General features: G+C 38.8%; 1 protein-coding gene and 1 long non-coding RNA gene across 5 annotated transcripts in view; both read left to right on the top strand.

The window, feature by feature from the left end:
• Positions 1 to 18157, top strand: part of LOC145435248 (uncharacterized) — an 85874-nt gene that overhangs the window by 45531 nt on the left and 22186 nt on the right. The window lies entirely within an intron of this gene.
• LOC145435174 (uncharacterized) overlaps positions 4513 to 18157 on the top strand; it is a 32467-nt gene continuing 18822 nt past the window's right edge. Inside the window, exons 1-8 of one of the 4 annotated variants that reach the window (XM_080312476.1) lie at positions 4513 to 5064; positions 11057 to 11156; positions 12399 to 12590; positions 12778 to 12867; positions 13808 to 13948; positions 14764 to 14970; positions 15201 to 15407; positions 16347 to 16535. In XM_080312476.1, the coding sequence (XP_080168602.1) occupies positions 11100 to 11156; positions 12399 to 12590; positions 12778 to 12867; positions 13808 to 13948; positions 14764 to 14970; positions 15201 to 15407; positions 16347 to 16535 (1083 nt within the window). In that variant the 5' untranslated portion in view covers positions 4513 to 5064; positions 11057 to 11099. Of the gene's footprint in view, positions 5065 to 8162; positions 11157 to 12398; positions 12591 to 12777; positions 12868 to 13807; positions 13949 to 14763; positions 14971 to 15200; positions 15408 to 16346; positions 16536 to 18157 lie in introns of those variants that run through there. The other 3 variants (XM_080312480.1, XM_080312477.1, XM_080312479.1) reach the window with 3 other exon arrangements.

The following is an 18157-nucleotide window of genomic DNA, read 5'->3' as shown; positions in this document are numbered from 1 at the left end:
ATGTTAGGCAAAATAGTACTTTATCCCCTGACATGATTTTGGTCATAACTTCTTTCCCCAAGGTAAAAAAGTGACAAAACCCATCATTAAAAAGCAGATAAAATTATCTTTCCAACGGTATATAATACGTCTTTATGAGAATTCTTTTTAGGTTGACCGAAAATTTTACAGGACTACTATATCAACCGCCATTGACCCAAGATACCCTAGTTTAAATCTCGGCTGTAACGTAACCGAAAGATCAAGATCGAACACTCTTTCGTTAGGCAAGGGCTACGCCGAGTGATCGCCGAGTGCACCAAGATTGTTCGATATCCTTCTATCTGTTCTTAGCATCAAATGTTGTCTTTTGTACCGCATTGAAAATTGAATGTCGGGAGCGGACGAAAATAAAATCGATCCGCCAAATTTATCGTATCGCGCTACCTTTGTGTGCATAATAATATGGTTTTCTAGATCATTAACGTCATATCTGATTTTTACACCTTGGATCGGGCTAACATACCGTATCCTTTTATCATTCCATCAGTACTTTCAAAGTCGGTGTTAGCAGTAAAAATAGTGTTCAGCTATATAACTACCTTCGACAGGTTTCTCGTATACATTAGAGCAGTGCTTTTCAACCTGTGTGACGGTTCGCACTGGTGCGAATGAAAAAAATTTCAGTGCGAATGACGAAGGTGGTGCGAATGAAAATTCGGATCAAGGGCGAATGAAAATCATGAATAATTGTCTACTTTTCTGACGTGGAATAATTTCAATATACGTAATAGGAAATTTAAGATCCGTGTAACATATTTGTCGTTGCGACGCAATTGTAAAAACTTAATACGACGCACCACTGATCGTAGCTCTCACAATTCCCACACTGTAATTATTACGTAACCAAAAGCCTGGTTTGGAAGCTGGTGCAGTGGCAGTATAGAGATCTCTACATTATCTATAGTGGCAGACATACAGTATATCAGCCCATCTGAGCCCGCGACAGGCTGGACAAAATGACGTCAAATTGACTTTCTGCTTTCTTTCGCTAAACAATCATCATATTTTCGTAATAACTGCTCGATAGCGCGAGGCACGAGGATGGTAGTAAATACCATCATTAAAGACTCACATTTACAAGTTACTGTAACGCAGATTTTTACCCCATCAAGGTAAATTTTGGGGCGACACGGTACCAGAGCTATCTGTTCATGTGTATGTAATATTTATTAAATTTATTGCAAAAAATCTTGCAATCGTTTTTACATATCCAGGATCACTGTATTGGGTACTGTAGCCAATAAGCAAGACACGCATCAAATATGGCTTTATCATAATAATTCATGAAAAGATCTGTTCGACACTGTTTTTTTTCTAGAAAAATATGGTCGAAGACCGTTGGGATGAACTAGTGTAGGGGTGTGCAACGAGCGAGTTCGGGCCTATGAGACTCATTCATTTCGAGGCCAACCCCTTCTGCGTCGGGGCACATGAAGACGTAATGTTTTGGCGAACAAGCCACTGATGAAATGCGGTGCCAAAAATATAAGCAGCGAAAAAACCTTGGTCTAAAAATTAACGATGCTGGATAGCCAAACTTTCGAGATGGATTGGATAAGCTCCGTCGTCGGCACGGAATAAACAGTCCGGTTCTTGCAATCTGAGCAGACAGTAGTACAACTGCGATACGCAGAGGAATTTAATTCGACCTAATTTGAAATCGCGTGCGTCAGATATATTTTGTGGAGCTGTGTTGGGTAGAATTGTGGTGTGCGGGTTCTGTATGTCATACATGCCCATAAAATCGTAGCATACAACTATAATAATAAAATTAATTCATTTTCATGGGTGAGGCTCAGCTCGCGAGATGTCACAAAAACCCAGGTTTTTGTGGTAGTCAAAAAGCTGCCTTACCATTATTAAACTGTCATTCTTTAGTTCTGTAATTCTCAAGTTAGATTGACCTAAAGAGTAAAGCACAGGGTATCGTGAGTCATTCGGTCTTCTCATAAACTCGCGAGACAAAAGTTGGAGCAACGTATCAACAGGTAGCGTGCTCTAATGTGTCTACTCTCTTTGATCGTTTTGCACCTTATGTTCCAAAGACATAAGGCAAAAGTCTCAACACAAACATGTGGGTTTGTCATCCTATCGACAAACTAGAGCCTCGCGGGACCTTTGTGTCAGCTCTCCAAACGATTTCTGCCAGCAAGTATTTTTCACTCGCGAAAATACGCTGTATTTTGGATAGGAGTGCAGAACAGATTTTAAAACCTATGGCCATCCAAACACTAGTAGACGTTCTTGTACAAATTCCCAACAACATTGTTTGGCCGAGAAGGGTTTTAGTGAAATAATTGAAAGTAAACGAGCGAAAAAGTTGCATTTTTAATGAGACACTTGATAGCTTAAGCTACATAGCACATCTGCACATCTGAACAAAATATTGTTAAGTAGGCCTATCTGCATCTTCTTTTTGTATAACAATTTTCGATTAGTTGGTGCGAATGAAATTTATTTTACAAAAAAAAGTGCGAACGGAGCTCAAAAAGGTTGAAAAGCACTGCATTAGAGCTTTAGCAATCTGTACTTCAAAATCTTTCTACTACCTTTATACCCCTACAATTTCAGAGTAGGCTATATGGTTGCTGAAGTGAATCTCAATAAACGTTTTATCGGTAGATTAGGTCGATTCATTATGATTATGAGTGTGGCTATATGAGCATTTCACGGGGAAAATCTTGATGCATCAGCTATTATGGTGACCATAGCTGGGTCGTTGGGCATTGGCATAATATTGTTTTGTCGTTAATATTGGAGATAAAAATTCAACCGTGCTCTTTTTGTATGAATATATCATTATATTATAAGCTATCTGGACATTTAAGACAAACATGGATTCTGGTGTAAAGAAACATGAATGTTGTGTTTGTGGAAAAGAATTTACTCTCATGGGTGACCTCAACAGGCATTTGAAAATTCATTATGGGGTCAAGGATCATAAATGTGATGTATGTGGAAGACTATTTACTCAGAAGAGTAACCTCGAAAGTCATAAGAAAACTCATTATAATGTCAGGAATCATGAATGTGAAGTTTGTGGAATGGAATTTACCTATAAGCATGGCCTCGGAAGGCATTTGAAAGTTCATTATGGAGTCAAGGATCATGAATGTAAAGTTTGTGGAAAAGATTTCATTCTGGAAAATAGCCTCAAGGAGCATGTGAAAATGCATTATGGAGTGAAGGATCATGAATGTGATGTTTGTGGAAAAGAATTTACTCACGGTGGTGGCCTAAGGAGTCATTTGGAAATGCATTATGGGGCCAAAGATCATACATGTCACGTTTGTGGAAGAAAATTTACTCTGAAGGGGAATCTCATGAGGCATTTGAAAATGCATTATCCGGTGAAGGATCATGAATGTGGTGTTTGTGCAAAATAATCTCCTCAACGCACATTTGCATATACATTCTGCGCCCTGAAGTCCGGCAAATGAGCTATACTGTTTCCACATTTGGTTAGCAGTGGTAGTTTTGTTATGTTTTTTCTCTATTTCATGCTGATGGATTTAATTAACCAGTGGCTCCCTCATCAAGCTCAAAATATCTCTATCGCCCCCTTTGAAGACCGAAGGTCATCAGCAACCTCATCCTCATACTCTTCCAGGGTATTCGAGTTGGCTGTAACCAGTAACAACTTACTGAAGTAGCTTTGCATGCATTACTACTATTTCAAAATTTTGCCCATATATCAAAATCACACCCGTTTTTTACCCACTGAGTTTGACCCTCGTCTCAGTAATGTGTTAGAGTTCATCTTTTTTGTTTCATTTTCCTCTGATGCTCACACAACCGCGACATTAATATTCATGTGTATCTTCGATGTGTGTCTTCTTTCATTGCAGTCGTGGTGGGGGCTTGACCTAAGCCCCGCCGATAATATAAAGTCGACATCACACTCTGAAATATAGGTATCAGCCACGAGAATTAAAAATGACAGCAATGTTCGTTACATCACAGAAGGGTAGTTGGTAGTCTCAATTTTCGACTGCTAGTCTACGAAGATTGATCTACTTACAGATTGCAGGCAGAAGTGGTCAAACTAGTTAACGTTTGTACTCAACTAGAACGACGTAAATTTCTACTCTAGTACAAGTAGAAGTGACGATTTACAGATATTCGAGGCCTAGTGTACCTAAATACTGAAAACCAGTAGAAATAGTCTCAACTTCAAACCACTTGATCAATCAGTGCACTTTGGCAATCCCATAGTAAAATAGAGGTGCGTCGCTACTGACCTTGTCAGCTTACGGGTATCCAGATGCAGTCTTTCGATATCATTTTATGTCCAAACATATCAGTGGCTGTGGAGCTGTTCATGTGTATACTTTGATGTTTTGGAACTGGACCGTCAGATACACGCCATATTGTTTAAGTATTGGATAACAGGATCGGTGTTATGGAAGAAGGTGCTAGTTCTAAAAAATCCATTTACTTTTACGCGGCACCATTTCGTGTATTTTCTCCTTGATATATTCAATTATTGTCTTTCTTTGCAGTCGTTTTGGGTTTAATCCTTCGTTATCACTTTACATCCAATCAATGTATATCGGACTTTCTGTGACGTCAACACATTCGCGGACGAATTTGCTGCCGTAGAGAATGTGGTCGCGGGCTACAGATTCAGACAAGGTGGATTCGCTGTGATTGCATAACAGCATCTGGGGCATCTATAAAGAATTCGAAGTCTGTTGTCGCGGAGAAAAGTCAAGGGGAAAGATCACGGGTCCGCGATACCGTGTCACGTATCACGTCTGTCGCGTCGACCAGCACATCTTCGCATCCGTCATTCCAGGGAGCTTCCTGTTCTAAATGCACACCAAAACGAACGAGTCGAAGAAGAAGAAATCTCCACCTCGCAAAGACAAGTCGTTAGAAGCCTCGAATCGCAGGCATAAAGTTGTAGAATCAAGAAAAAGGAAACCGCCGAGCCGGTAGGCACCGTTACGTTGCGTCCTTGTGGGTTTAATCCCTGGCCGCACCAAAGGAAGATGAAGACTATGATTGAATCGTACCGGGGTAAACGAAATATTTTGTGATTCTACGTCAGTAGCATCATGTCGGCTAGACTTGGATAACTGGATAATTCTTGTTGTCTAATTGCACGAATGAGAGCGAAATGTCGGTTATCTAAATCTAATTTGTGGAGTGTTTCTTCGCGGTAATTCTAATCTCATTCGAGAAATTATTCTATGCACTAATGTTAATTCTAATCTAATCGCTGGTTTTCCTTAAACTACTATAGGAGAACCGAATTGTGCGAAACGACTCAAGCCTTCGGTCGTTATCGTGCTTATGAAAATTTACCATGATTTGGTATGATATGAACTGAAATTCATCCAATCCACAAATTTTCGTAAATTCAGTAATTCTAATTCTAGTTTTGGAAAAAACTGTGCCGGAGTGCCGCTATAATTCGAATTCTAGTCTGACTTGGAAAAACAGTGTAGGTATAATACTGATTTAATTTGACAAGATGAAAATTTGGTGGTTGTTCATGTCTGCATATATTATCCCAACTCTATCAGGAAGTGTTCAAATTATTTCATTGTACTTAGTAGCCAATGTCAGTAAAAACTTCAGTAGCATTAAGTCAGCTACTATCTCGACTGCATATCGTGACGTATTTCATTATTTTGCATCAGTAGCATTAATATCGCGACCTATTCTACTTGAGCAGTGCTAATATCGGCAACTATATCTTGAGTCTACCATGAGCTGATATTTCGATCAAATCATTCGTGACCCTTGCCGCTATTTTTGATGATGCAGATCAGCGGTTTTGTTTGTTTTGAGGTATTCATGGTGTTTGTCGACTTCGATGGTCATCTACACCGGGCCGATAATCTTCATTTCATTCCGTAACTGCCGACTTATAGCACGGCGCACTTTTAGGCTTTTTGTAAGACGCCGCTTATGCGGATGAGGGAGCAAGGATGAGCCTAGTTAAACCTCCAACACTTAGGTATAGGAATTATGAAATCGACCTCGGTCGGGATCGAACCCACATCCCATTGGTTGCAGCCACTGCGCTATCTCGCTACCAGATTTGTTGTTGATGATCATTCCAAGCATCGGCACCGCAGTTGTTGACTCTATCGCATGTCCCCACAATTCCAACGTTATTCTCACACGCTATACCACGGGCGAATCTAATAAATACTTTGAATAATAAAAATAATCTACACGTAATTTCATTAACGTGTATTAGTGGCCGTCAACATACAATTTGAATTTACGAATGGGTTCAAAAATTCTGAAAGAATGTAATTCAATCTGAAAATTTTCTCTGACCTTCACGCGCGATTCAGTACGACTTACATTCTGACGTACTCGTCATCTGAGATCCACAGTAGCCTACATATGAAAAACGCAGACGGAAATTATCCGTTTATCAAAAATACCAATTTGGAATCGTGTATGTCTCGCGAAAGAGATCTTTTGTTGCAGGTTTTGGCGATTCTATTTTTTTTATCCTGATCGCAAATCCAGAAATAAGCGCATGTAACTAAGTGCTTATCAATCAATTAATCAGTTTTAGTAATATTTTCATCGTTTCAAAACACCACAAAACTGAGATACAATGAGAGGATGGGAAGGTGTCGAAACAACTTGGAGTAGTCTTTAAGATCGGACACCCACCTTGGCCTAGGCGAGGTAAAGAAGAGGCATGCACACTGAATGAAAAGTAGTGCAGAAATTATAAGACGCAAACGACAAAATGAGGTGGCATGTGGCGGAAGGCGAGGAAGATCAAATAATCAAACAATGAGAAATATCGGCCTTGTGTAAATGACCATTATAGTCGACAAACACCATAAATACCGCAAACAAACAAACAGTGGACCCACCATAAGATGCACCAAAACTTACGAGCACTGCGTGTTCGAAGACACGCCAGCTCCACCAATAAATCTGATCACAAGGGCTGTAAAGGGATAAATATCTGATGGATTGATACGTGCAACTACCAATATTATTAACGTATTTCATCCATGAATTCGAAAACATCGCGCTCGCGCGACTACATAACAAATCCAATACATTTTCATAACATTAATACTTGCAAGTTCGGTGAATTTCGACGAGATTACTGGATGATTGAGCGTGGTCGCACATTACGACTATTCGCTGGAATGCGGCCGTAGACCATATTAGTAATAGAAATATACGGTCGTGAATAGCAAAAAGGCTGCCCCTGTTGTAGGCTGATGTTTTGATACTCTCGGGAAACAGTGATTCATCGAACAAATATACACTCATATAACGGTAGAGGTTTACAGATACTCCTTGATCGAAAGACGAGTGATATTGAATATGATTTGGTCGACAGTTTTGGAAGCTTTAAATCATCAAACTGTCTTGATAACGGGACTCTCAAAGCTGATAGTTATCGCGTGACTTAAAAGCATTATACCATTAGCGTGTAACGAGACATTCCATTAGTATATGCTTGTTAAGCTCTGATGTAGAGCAGACTCCGAAGATTGCCGCTGATTAAACGACGAATTCAATTCACTCCGAAGCGGAACGCTATGTACATTGCGTTGGTTTCGGCCGCAGCGCTGCAGTATTTCAGGATAATATGTATGGAGGTATATCGATAGAGAGGAAGATATTGGCCTACGATGTATATGGGAGTCACACAGATGCATAAATCTGGTTGTCTAAGTAGCCTAATTACAGCGAAATTCACTAAGTCTTATCTAATTTGCAGTGTTGGGATGACCCGAGTCACCATTTTTGTATGACTTGACTTGACTCGAGTCACTTTGCTAAAATGACCTGACTTGACTTGACTCGGCGTATCAGAAGTGTGGATTGACTCGTGACTCGGAGCTAAATTCACAAGTCAATTTCAAGTAATCGGTGTCGATAAATATCACTCTGTCTTTCATATGTTCAGATTGTTCGCAAAACGCCTCCATTCTTCTCTCACAAATAAATTGACCGCAAACGAAGTGATCGAAGCTTACAGCTTACGTTGTCGTAAACTAGTATAGTAAAGAAATTTAATAGCAAAATGAATACGAATCTAATTTGGAAAAAAAAATGTTTAACTATAATTGTAATTTTGGTCTAAATCTGAAAAAAACTTTATACCGTAATTCTGATTTTAATCTAATTTGAAAAAATGTGAGAATAATTCTACGAATTCAGTAATTCAATCTCTGGTTATCCTTTAAATGCTGCAAGATAACTGTAAAGGGCGAAACTATTCGAACTTGGCGCAGAGACATTCGCAATTCTCACGCTGATCAGAATGAACTCTGACTCGATACGAACTGAACCGGATTATGCAGTTCAAGTAGTTGAATTTCTTACTAAATGCAAATTCAGTAATTAAAAATCCAATTTAATTGAGTAAAAAAATTCCAGTTGCCAAACTCGGAAAAGGGGGAAACTAGAATACGAGGGAGATGTCTATATGTGCGCCAGTTATCTATAGCAACGCATTAGATGTTTATGGAGGTGGATTTTTGTTTGTGTGGCTTACAGCGAAAATTTAGGGTTCCACGAAGGCTTGCACATTAGCGTAAGTGTATAGAGGTTACGAAAGGTTAAGAACCGCTGATCTATGATCATATATATTTATATCTGCTTGGTTTTGCATTTGCGATAAATATTTTATAATATGCTCACACCTGTAGGCCTACAGTACATGCGTTCCTCTATCTACATTACAGCTTATCTATAAATATACACTATACATATACAGCCTTAGTGATTTGTAATGAAAGTGCGATACAGCGGACTATCTTTGATCAGCTGCTGTTAGAAAGTAGGGCGACAAAATTATTCGCACCACGCGCAACGATTTATACCCATCGCGCAGTCGACAAATGTCTCATCAACGGCCGGGCTAATGTAAGCTGATAAGGCCAGCTGTGTCATGTCAAAACGGTTTAAAGTGTAACAGTCAGATGTCCCAAGAGTAGTTATTACTCAGGCTCTCGGCCGTGAGGTCTGGAAATCTGGTCACGTTATAATACAGGTTTATCAATAGGTATACTAGCGTGTCACCGGCGTGTTATGTTGATCAATCTAACATATATTGCTTTAAGGGGACTAAATAGTCGCGTTTCATTCCGAAATGGTCAGGTCGGTTGATGGAAAGTTTATGCTATCACTTGAGTTGCGCGACTGGGAAATTTACAGCTTTTCCAAAGTATATTAGAATTAGAATTATAGCTAAAGTTATCTTTGTCAAATTCGATTACATTTAGAATTACTGAATTCGCGGAAACTTGAACATGAGAAAGGCAAATGTCTGTACAGCAAGCTTGCCTCGCTTCACACTATACAGTTCTCCTGTAGCATTTTCAGGAAACCAGAAATTATATTTGAATTAAATTGTGAGCACAGAAACTATTCACAAATTAGTAGGTTATAAATTCATTTTGCTCTAATTAGTCTAATTGAAAAACTATGATTATCTAGTATTTCAAGTCTGGTCCGCACTCTCCGCAGTCGCTGATAATCGTAGGCTACTCCGTAAAATTGCCTTCAGTGCTAAATGATTTTCACTATCAACTTATTGTTATGCCTAACCCGTACTGTAGGTAGATTAACGCGTTCGTGAGAAAGATATATAGAGGTTGAGCTTGAGATACAGATTCGACTAAAGGCCTCATACCTAGGAATCACGCTATACTTGTGTACGAGATACATAGACTTAGGCGTACATCTCTAGATATTAAATATATATGTTGTAGCTAGTGTTGTTGCGATACCACGAGATTTCGAGTGATGCTCGCTTTCAAGTTCCGTTTCATTGCCCCGATTTCCAATCACGTTATATTTCGATTGAGACCACACGAGATAGGCCTATAATTTAATCGCTTCGAGCTTCCTGGCGCTCACTATCGAGTCTCGACCCGACGACTGACTGTGTCAAATCCATAGTACATATAGCAGTACAATATAATAGAGTAGAGAGACGACAATTTGATTACGATTGATTCAAGTTCCATTGATATTAAATATTATACTTGCCGTTGTCGACATGCATGGTTGCTGGGAATATCAATGTAGTAACTGCCGTTTGATTTCGTCACCGCTAAATGACCGTCCATCACATAAAAAGTTCTAGAGTTCGCGTGTATGACACTTCTTAATATCAAGTTTTCGAGACATTTCAACGAATCGCAACGCCATCCATGATGCTACACTTCGTAAATTGACATAGACGGGTTAGGGACTATTTGGCGCCAGTACACACCAAGATCTATAAAGTTTACTTCGGTAAGAAACCCGAGAAGTACGCTGCCAAACGAAACCGGTCTTAAAATACAGTCCAGCAATGTTTAGGTAAGGTAGGGCAACGGAGATAATATGAAGATAAGCTGTAGTCAAGCAAGCATCATTTGAGTCTATCATACGGTAAATCACAGATATCCTGATTATGGCTGAGCAAGATCGACGACCTGAGTGATTCGATCCTGAATCAAGTTTAAGCTTGAAGCCGATTAGGCTATCACTCATTATGACCACAAAGAATAAAACGCCAGCTCTACATCACATTGAAGATAATTAGATATTTTTCGGCCATAACTATTTCATTGCACTTTGTGACAATACTGTAGGCTGGTATTCACAGAGGTGAATTTCCAGTACCGTGCGTAACTTTGTAGGCTGCTACATCAGTGGTTCTCGACCAGTTTGACTCCGCGGCCCACAGTGGAACATGGTATCGAGACTAATATTCTCGTTGATAAATTAACTCTTAGTGGCAAAGAGTGTACCATTTTAGCACTCGAAAAATCATATCACTAGTCGACTGGAATTATTATCATTAACATTCAATTCAGATTCGAGTAGCCTACTGGAATCATTAGGCCTGGACCTAGTCCCTAACCGACTCTAGCAAAGCAATCGTTTGCTTTTCAAGCGCATTGTCGCAAGTACTCCCTTGGTACTATAAGTGCATTGTAACCGTTTTAACGACAATTTGCCTTACAATATGTCAACTTTGCTCGCAAGACCAGATCTGATCATCTGCACTTTGTAGTGATATGTATGAAACAGTCATAAAATAATCGGAAAGTGACTTAATGATGTCGGAAAGCTCAAAGTTGGAAGAGGAACAGAAAGAAAAGCGACGAAGAAAGGTAATTACGTGATTCTAAATTCATTTGAGTCCATATGTAACGGGTGTTATTCTCATAATATAAATATACCCGAATAATTTCGGCTGACAGGGCTATTCGTCAGCAACTTGCAGATAATTGAAATTGTATATCAACAATCGTATCACCAGATATGACGTCACCGGTATGGAATTTCTGATAATGGAGGCGAACAGGTGGAATGCTAAACTCATATTTGGCTATATGTCGATACACAATATTCTTTCCCATTTGTAAATGATTACCCCTGGCGAGTGTAAGCCGGAAGTACTCGGTTTATTTTTTCGATTTCGATATCAATATAGGCTACTAGTCAATTGTATATTAAAGTTATGTACCTCCTAAGCTTCTTCAAGTGTTGATATTTATATTACTTAATAAAAGCACTACGACCATACGGGCTTGTTACTTCAACCGAGATTATAGGTCAGCAACTGTAGTAGAGAATTGAAATCGTATCACCAAACTTTTAATATACATATGCAATGTTCCTTTGAATTATCTATAAACGCTAACGACTACGCTGGCGGGTGTGAGACAAAAATATTCGTGTTTATGCTGTTCAAATATCAACACCACAACTGGATTATCAAAATGCGCAACTAGAATTAGGATTAGAACTGACGACCCATAAAACTTGTTACTAACTAACAAAACACGGTGATACAATCGCCATATCAAATGAACGGGGTTTCGAATTTGAAATGGGAGGGGTTACGAGACGACCCCAGAAACCCGACATCTGGCTACGCCACTGTTAGTTGCGCTGATTGCGTGAGCTAGCTATTGCTACATGAACATTACACAACAGAACAAGGTATCACGATTCACGCCAAACGATGAAACGCAACAATAACTATCGAACTACTCAACTTTCAAAACCAGCAACTGAAAGTACAAATAGAACTCCTCAGTTTTCAAACTTCGCAACCAGAACTAGAACTACAGCTACAACTAGAACAAGATAATGACCAATCAATCAGTCTTTCACACAACTAGCAAAATGCAATGACTTTGAATCATCGCTCACTGTCCTTCGAATGACTTGAATTGTGACTTGACTTGTGATTTGATTGACTTGACTTAACTCGAGTCAAAATGCGCAATGACTCGAGATGATTCGTGACTAGAAGGTAGTGACTTGATCCCAACACTGGTCAACCATCAGAATACTAGATTGGTCGTTTGTACAAGAGTCTTCACATGAACAAGTATTGATTTTAGCACCGCGAAAATGGAGGATCTAAAGGTCCGATCAAAGTCGTTTCGTCGCTGGGCGACGGAAATCTGATCGACCGCTTCCAGAATGCGGTTTCCGAGAAAAAAGAGAGAAAGAAAAAACACGAAAAGAGCGAGAAAAGCCGACAGCTTCAAAAAGAAAAAAGATTGAGGGAAGTCGCCAAGTTTAGAGCCGAGGTTCGATTTAGACTTGTACAATAGATAATTCTATTCCTATTTAATTTCCTAGTATTTAAAAATTAAGTCACTCTGATGGTATTTTAATTTGAAAAGGCTGAAACTAGAACTAGTTGCCCTACCCTGGTGCGATTAATTTGAGTCGATTTCCGATTTTTCATATCTTCAGAACACTGACTTATTTCAGATAGACGCGTTGATGGTAGACAGCAACCCTGAATTGAAGCCATCAGAGAAGATGGCCACGTTTGTACCGAAGTTAAGCGGAACAGTCAAGGTATTATCAATTTATGATCACAATTCTCACCCAGATTCGAGGCTCTAAGGGAGTGTTTCTTCACTTTTTATCTCGAGCGAACACCTACCTACCCACTTTGAAAATCCGCAACTAGCACTAGAACTACTCAATTTTCAGAACCGATCCTATAACTAGAACTAAAACTACTCAATTTTGAAAATCTGCGACTAGAACTTGAGCTAAAACTACTCCCTTTTCAAATGTCGCAAATAGAACTAAAACTACTCCCTTTTCCAAAGTCGCAACCAGAACTACAACTACTCAGTTTTCAAAAGTCGCAGATAGAACTAGAACTTGAACTAGAACCACCCACTTTATAAAATCCCCAACTAGAACTACAACTCATCACTTTGCAAAACCCGCAACTAGAACTACAATTACTCGCTTACTATGCTCAATTGCTCAACGACCGTGGTGGAAAAGGCCGTCAGCCGATAAGCGCCAAATGTTTTGTTAAATAAACAACAACAACAACTCGCTTTTCAAAAGTAGCAACTAGAACTACTACTACAACTACTCGTTTTTCCAAAATCGCAACTAGTACTAGAGCTTGGACTACTCGCGCTTGAAAATCCGCAACTATAACTACAACTAGAACTTCTCAAAAAAACGGGAGTTAAAGTTGACCTTCAACTAACTAGATTAGTAGTTCGTAGAAGTCTGCATCATATATTGTCATCCTGGTCAAGCGTAGTTTTGTATATAGTTGTACCTTTAGTCCTCTAGTATTTTAATGGTCCCCTTAGAGTTAGTCTGCGAACCCCCATATGGACCCAGGTTAGGACCCCTGATCCAGGATATAATGAATGAATATAGGTTTCATCAGCATAATTTCTATTCTATTTTTCGTCATTTTTCTGATTAATTCGAGATACTACAAAAATTCCTTGTCTCGAAAAAAGTCTGAAATTGTCTGCAGGGAAAATTCGAAGAGCTGGAAAAGAGAAAGCGAGAGGAAGAAAAGAAAAAGGCCGAAAACGAGAGAAGAAGGAGAACCGACAAAGATTTGAGAGACAAGAAAATGATCGAAATCGAAATAGCGAAAAAGAAAATACAAGAGGTAGGATTAACGTGCTTTTCAAAAAATCCACAGAGTCAGGATGACAATTTTTCTTAACTCGTGATTGATTTCACCGCTCTATCCTTTATTATAAAAAGATTTGGATCTACTTGAAGTCATTTTTGCCAGCCAAAACTAGTAATTTTAGTTGTCTTATTAGATTATTTAGCAGAGTTAGTACTAACGAAGTACTTCTACTTCTAATTCTACTTAAAGTAGTACTGCTTAATTACAGTAAATAATAATAATTGTTTAATTGTACTACTAGAACTACAGCAACTCTATTTTCAAATGTCACAACTAGAACTAGAACTAGAACTTCTCATTTTTCAAAACTCGCAACTAGAACCTGACGAAGTACTCAATTTTCAAAATTAACAGAGCTATTCACATTTCAAAACACTATTCATAATTCTATTTCTAGTCTAACTTAGAAAAGTAAAGTGTAGTCCTAATTCTAATTTTAGTCTAATTTAGTGAAAAATTTGTTGCTATAATTGTAATTCTAGTCTAATTAGGAATAAACTGTGTAGCTATATTTCTAATTGTTATCGAATTCGTGAAAAAATGTGTAGGCGAGGTATAATTCTAATTTAGTCTAATTTTAAAAAAGGTGTAGCTTTAATTATTTCTCATCTAATTCTTAAAAAAAACTGGGTAGCTATAACTCTTATTCTAGTCTAATTTGGTGAAAACTGTGTAGCTATAATTCTAATTATATTCTAATTTAAATAATTTGATAATTCAAAAATTTGATTCTATCGTCTTATTTGGAAAATATAGACAGTAGTCCAAGTCTATAATGTTCCTCCCAGGACCCAACCGACATTGTGGCTTGTCTGAGAGCCGCTCGTATTTGTAAAAAGTCTTTCACTTTGAATGGCGCTTCCGCTTCGCTGTGTCGTGGCAATATCACGATCAAGTTCCAGAGAGAATTAGCAGCAACGCAGAAGACGAATTTGATCGCACATATGAAGAGAAAACTGGCTTGCACGATGGCAATGATATCTGTACTTGAAGAGGTGGCATTGAGTGTTAGGTTGTAACTTCATCACAACATCGAATTACACGTGACTTCGGAATCATCCGCCATTCGTTTCACGTACACTTCATCAATCTTCATGTATCACAGATAATAGCATTCCTCCAAATTTATCATTTCATTTTGTTGCCGTTTCATTTGCGTTAAATTCAAGTCGCGACACGAATAATCCTATCCTACCCATCATTTTATAACAATTATGCATTTTAGAGGCAAAACGAACATTTCGACAGCGAAGACGAAAACATTGGAAGTCTTCTGAAGAAAAGAAACATCCCGGGTAAACTGGTGGCGTCACAATTCGAAGAACTAGCGAAACAGAGAATCGAGCAGGAGCGCAATAAATCAAATTTGGAGAGAAAAATGAAAATGGAAGCGGAAAGACAAGCGTTCAGGGACATGCATTCTCAGAACCGTGTAAGAATTCCTCTCCTACCGTCGAACATTATCAAAAGAAGCTTCGTAATATATACTAAACGAGTATGCACCAAGATATTGCTAACACATTTCCTTACTGCAGATTCCTATTCAGAAGATTTCCAAATTACCCGTTTTCTAGTCCAATTTTGTGATTTGTAAATAGTGTCCTGCTTTCCGAATTTCAAATTATGATAACTCTACTCTTCAGATTTTCTCACATTGAAACGTTCTTGATACTTGACAAGATCCGCTAGTTTCGGGACTTCATTAACAAGTTAGGTTTGTTTTACTAGTCTAATCAAGCGCAAATTCTACCATCTCAATTCCTTTAAATCTATAGTCCTAATCTCATGATTGAAAAAACAAGGGTTCAGACTAGTAGCCTACTATAAACAACTATGTCAATACCAAGACGTACCAAAGAACGATTAGTCTCTGTGTAATAGATCCCGGGTCTGGAATATACAATAGGTAGGCCTATATTACTACAGTTCTACAGTAGGCCTATATGCATGACCTGTACTCCGAAGCGACTTTCATTCTGTGTCAGAGCAACATAGTGCGCAGCGCATTTTTGATGAGTTATGCTATAAACATAAATTGTTGTGTTGAACGATAGGTAACTAACCTCTGGATAGATTATAGATGCGGAACACGTGGACACTATGGTATTATGGTTTCGCTTGGATGATCATAGAAATAAACAATGGATATCGTCTTTTGTCAGCTGCCGAACAGCAAGAAAACACATGTCGCGGTTTGACGAAATCGTGATGCCGGTGCAGGGATATATAGATATATAGATATACGGATAGATAGATATATCCCCGTACCGGTGATTTGCTGTGTGATGCTCTACTACAGCATATACTTGGAAAACTAGATAATTCTATTTTGCTAATTAGACTAACTGGAGCGAAATGCCGGTAATCTCAGGGAGAAATTTCGGACGAAGAAACAACCAAGATGATACCTGCAACGTCGGAACAGATCAAGCCGCAAAGACTCGCGACTCGGTTCGACGAAATAGCAAAAGCCAGAGAGGAGGAGTTGAGGAGAAAAGCGGAAGAAGATAGTCGTATGAGGCTGGAGGAAGAGAAGAGAAATTTCAGAGAACAGAGACTTGTAAGTATGGCGTGTAGTATTACTCATATTGACATCATAACAATATGAAAGATGTGGAAAGTTGAAATATGTACCTTTTACACTAGGCCTGCCACCAATAATATAATTTCAGTTTCATCATATTAAAGATAATTTTGTATTTTTTCGATCATGCCAATTTCATTCCACATTATGACAATGCTATGATCACGACTTCCCATTTCCAGTAACGTGCATCGATTTGTACTACATATTTCGTATGCTGCGATTCGAGAAATAGAGGTTTCAACAGGGTTGCAATGACTCAAGTCACGATTTTTGGTGACTCGACTTGACTCAAGTCATTTTTTCAAATGCGAAAAATGACTCGACTCGAGTCAATTTGTGTATCGACTCGACTTGTACTCGATTAATTGTGCATGACTCGAACCAAGTCATATGACTCGAGACTAGGACGCCTGAAACAGACATTTATTGTAATTTAGAAGAATAGTAAAGTCATCACAATATTGGTATTTCGTCTATCAGTCTTGATACTTGGAAAATATGGCCAGAACTTGTTAGGACTGAGGAAATTACGATATTATGAATGCGAGCCATTCTATATCACTCGCGCAGAGTTGATAAAAGTGGGTTGAACCTGATTGAACTCAAACGTGAGCACTGAGCAGTGAACACAATGACTCGGACTCGAATCACAACGCCATGACTCAGATCAACCGTCTGTTCACTGACTTGGACTCGGACTTGAAAATGACTCGACTTGACTTGAGTCAAAACTATAAAAGTGAGATTGACTTGTGACTCGGAACCTTGTGACATTGTTGCAATCCTGGGTTTCAAGACTTCCACTGTGGAAAATGGTGTCAAAACTATAATTACTTTTCATAGCGAGGAGTGTATAATTTCAGCATTAAAAAAAATAATCACCAACTACTCTACTTGAATAGTTAGAACTAGTACTAGATTCAGATTCGAGTACTCAAATAATTGTGGCCAGCTCTAGTAAATGTATAACCGGGTCAACTATCACCAGTGCTAGGATTGTAGCGACTCCAGTCAATTTGTGTATTGACTCGACATGTACTCGAGTCATATGACTCGACATATTCCATCCGACTTATTCAAGTCTCATACATCAGGACAGATACTTGAAAAATAGGGCCAGAAAATATTTCTTATCTGATTAAATAAACGTGTTCAGACTGAGAAATATGAGTATATTACAAATGTGAGGCATTCCGTATCAGCCGAAAGTTTCACAGGAGTGAGTTAAACTTGACTTAAACTTGATACTAAACCAGGGCCGGCCAACCCGTGGCCCGCGGGCCACATGTGGCCCGCGAGAAGGTTTTGAGTGGCCCGCGAGGTAATTTCCGAAATTGGTAATGTTATAAAAAATGAATTGCACAGATTGTGAACTTGCAAGGCCAACCAAAAATTTGATTAGTCTGAAAGCAACACTTGAGATGTTATGACTAAAATATCAGTTACAACGCGTTAGCATTTCCATGAGCCAGTCACACTTTGGTAGATCTTCGTACACCACAATAAAGCAAAATAATTTGCGATAAATTTATCAAAAGTAAATATTTTCTACACGCTTCGCGCAACATGTGGTCACTCGATTTCTTGCTTTTAAT

Source organism: Botryllus schlosseri, chromosome 3, assembly GCF_051294905.1.
Source record: "Botryllus schlosseri isolate E-star chromosome 3, Bs_hap1, whole genome shotgun sequence".
Classification (NCBI taxonomy): Eukaryota; Metazoa; Chordata; class Ascidiacea; order Stolidobranchia; family Styelidae; genus Botryllus; species Botryllus schlosseri.
The sequence above is the reverse complement of the archived record's forward strand: the minus strand, read 5'-3'. Positions and strand labels throughout refer to the sequence as shown.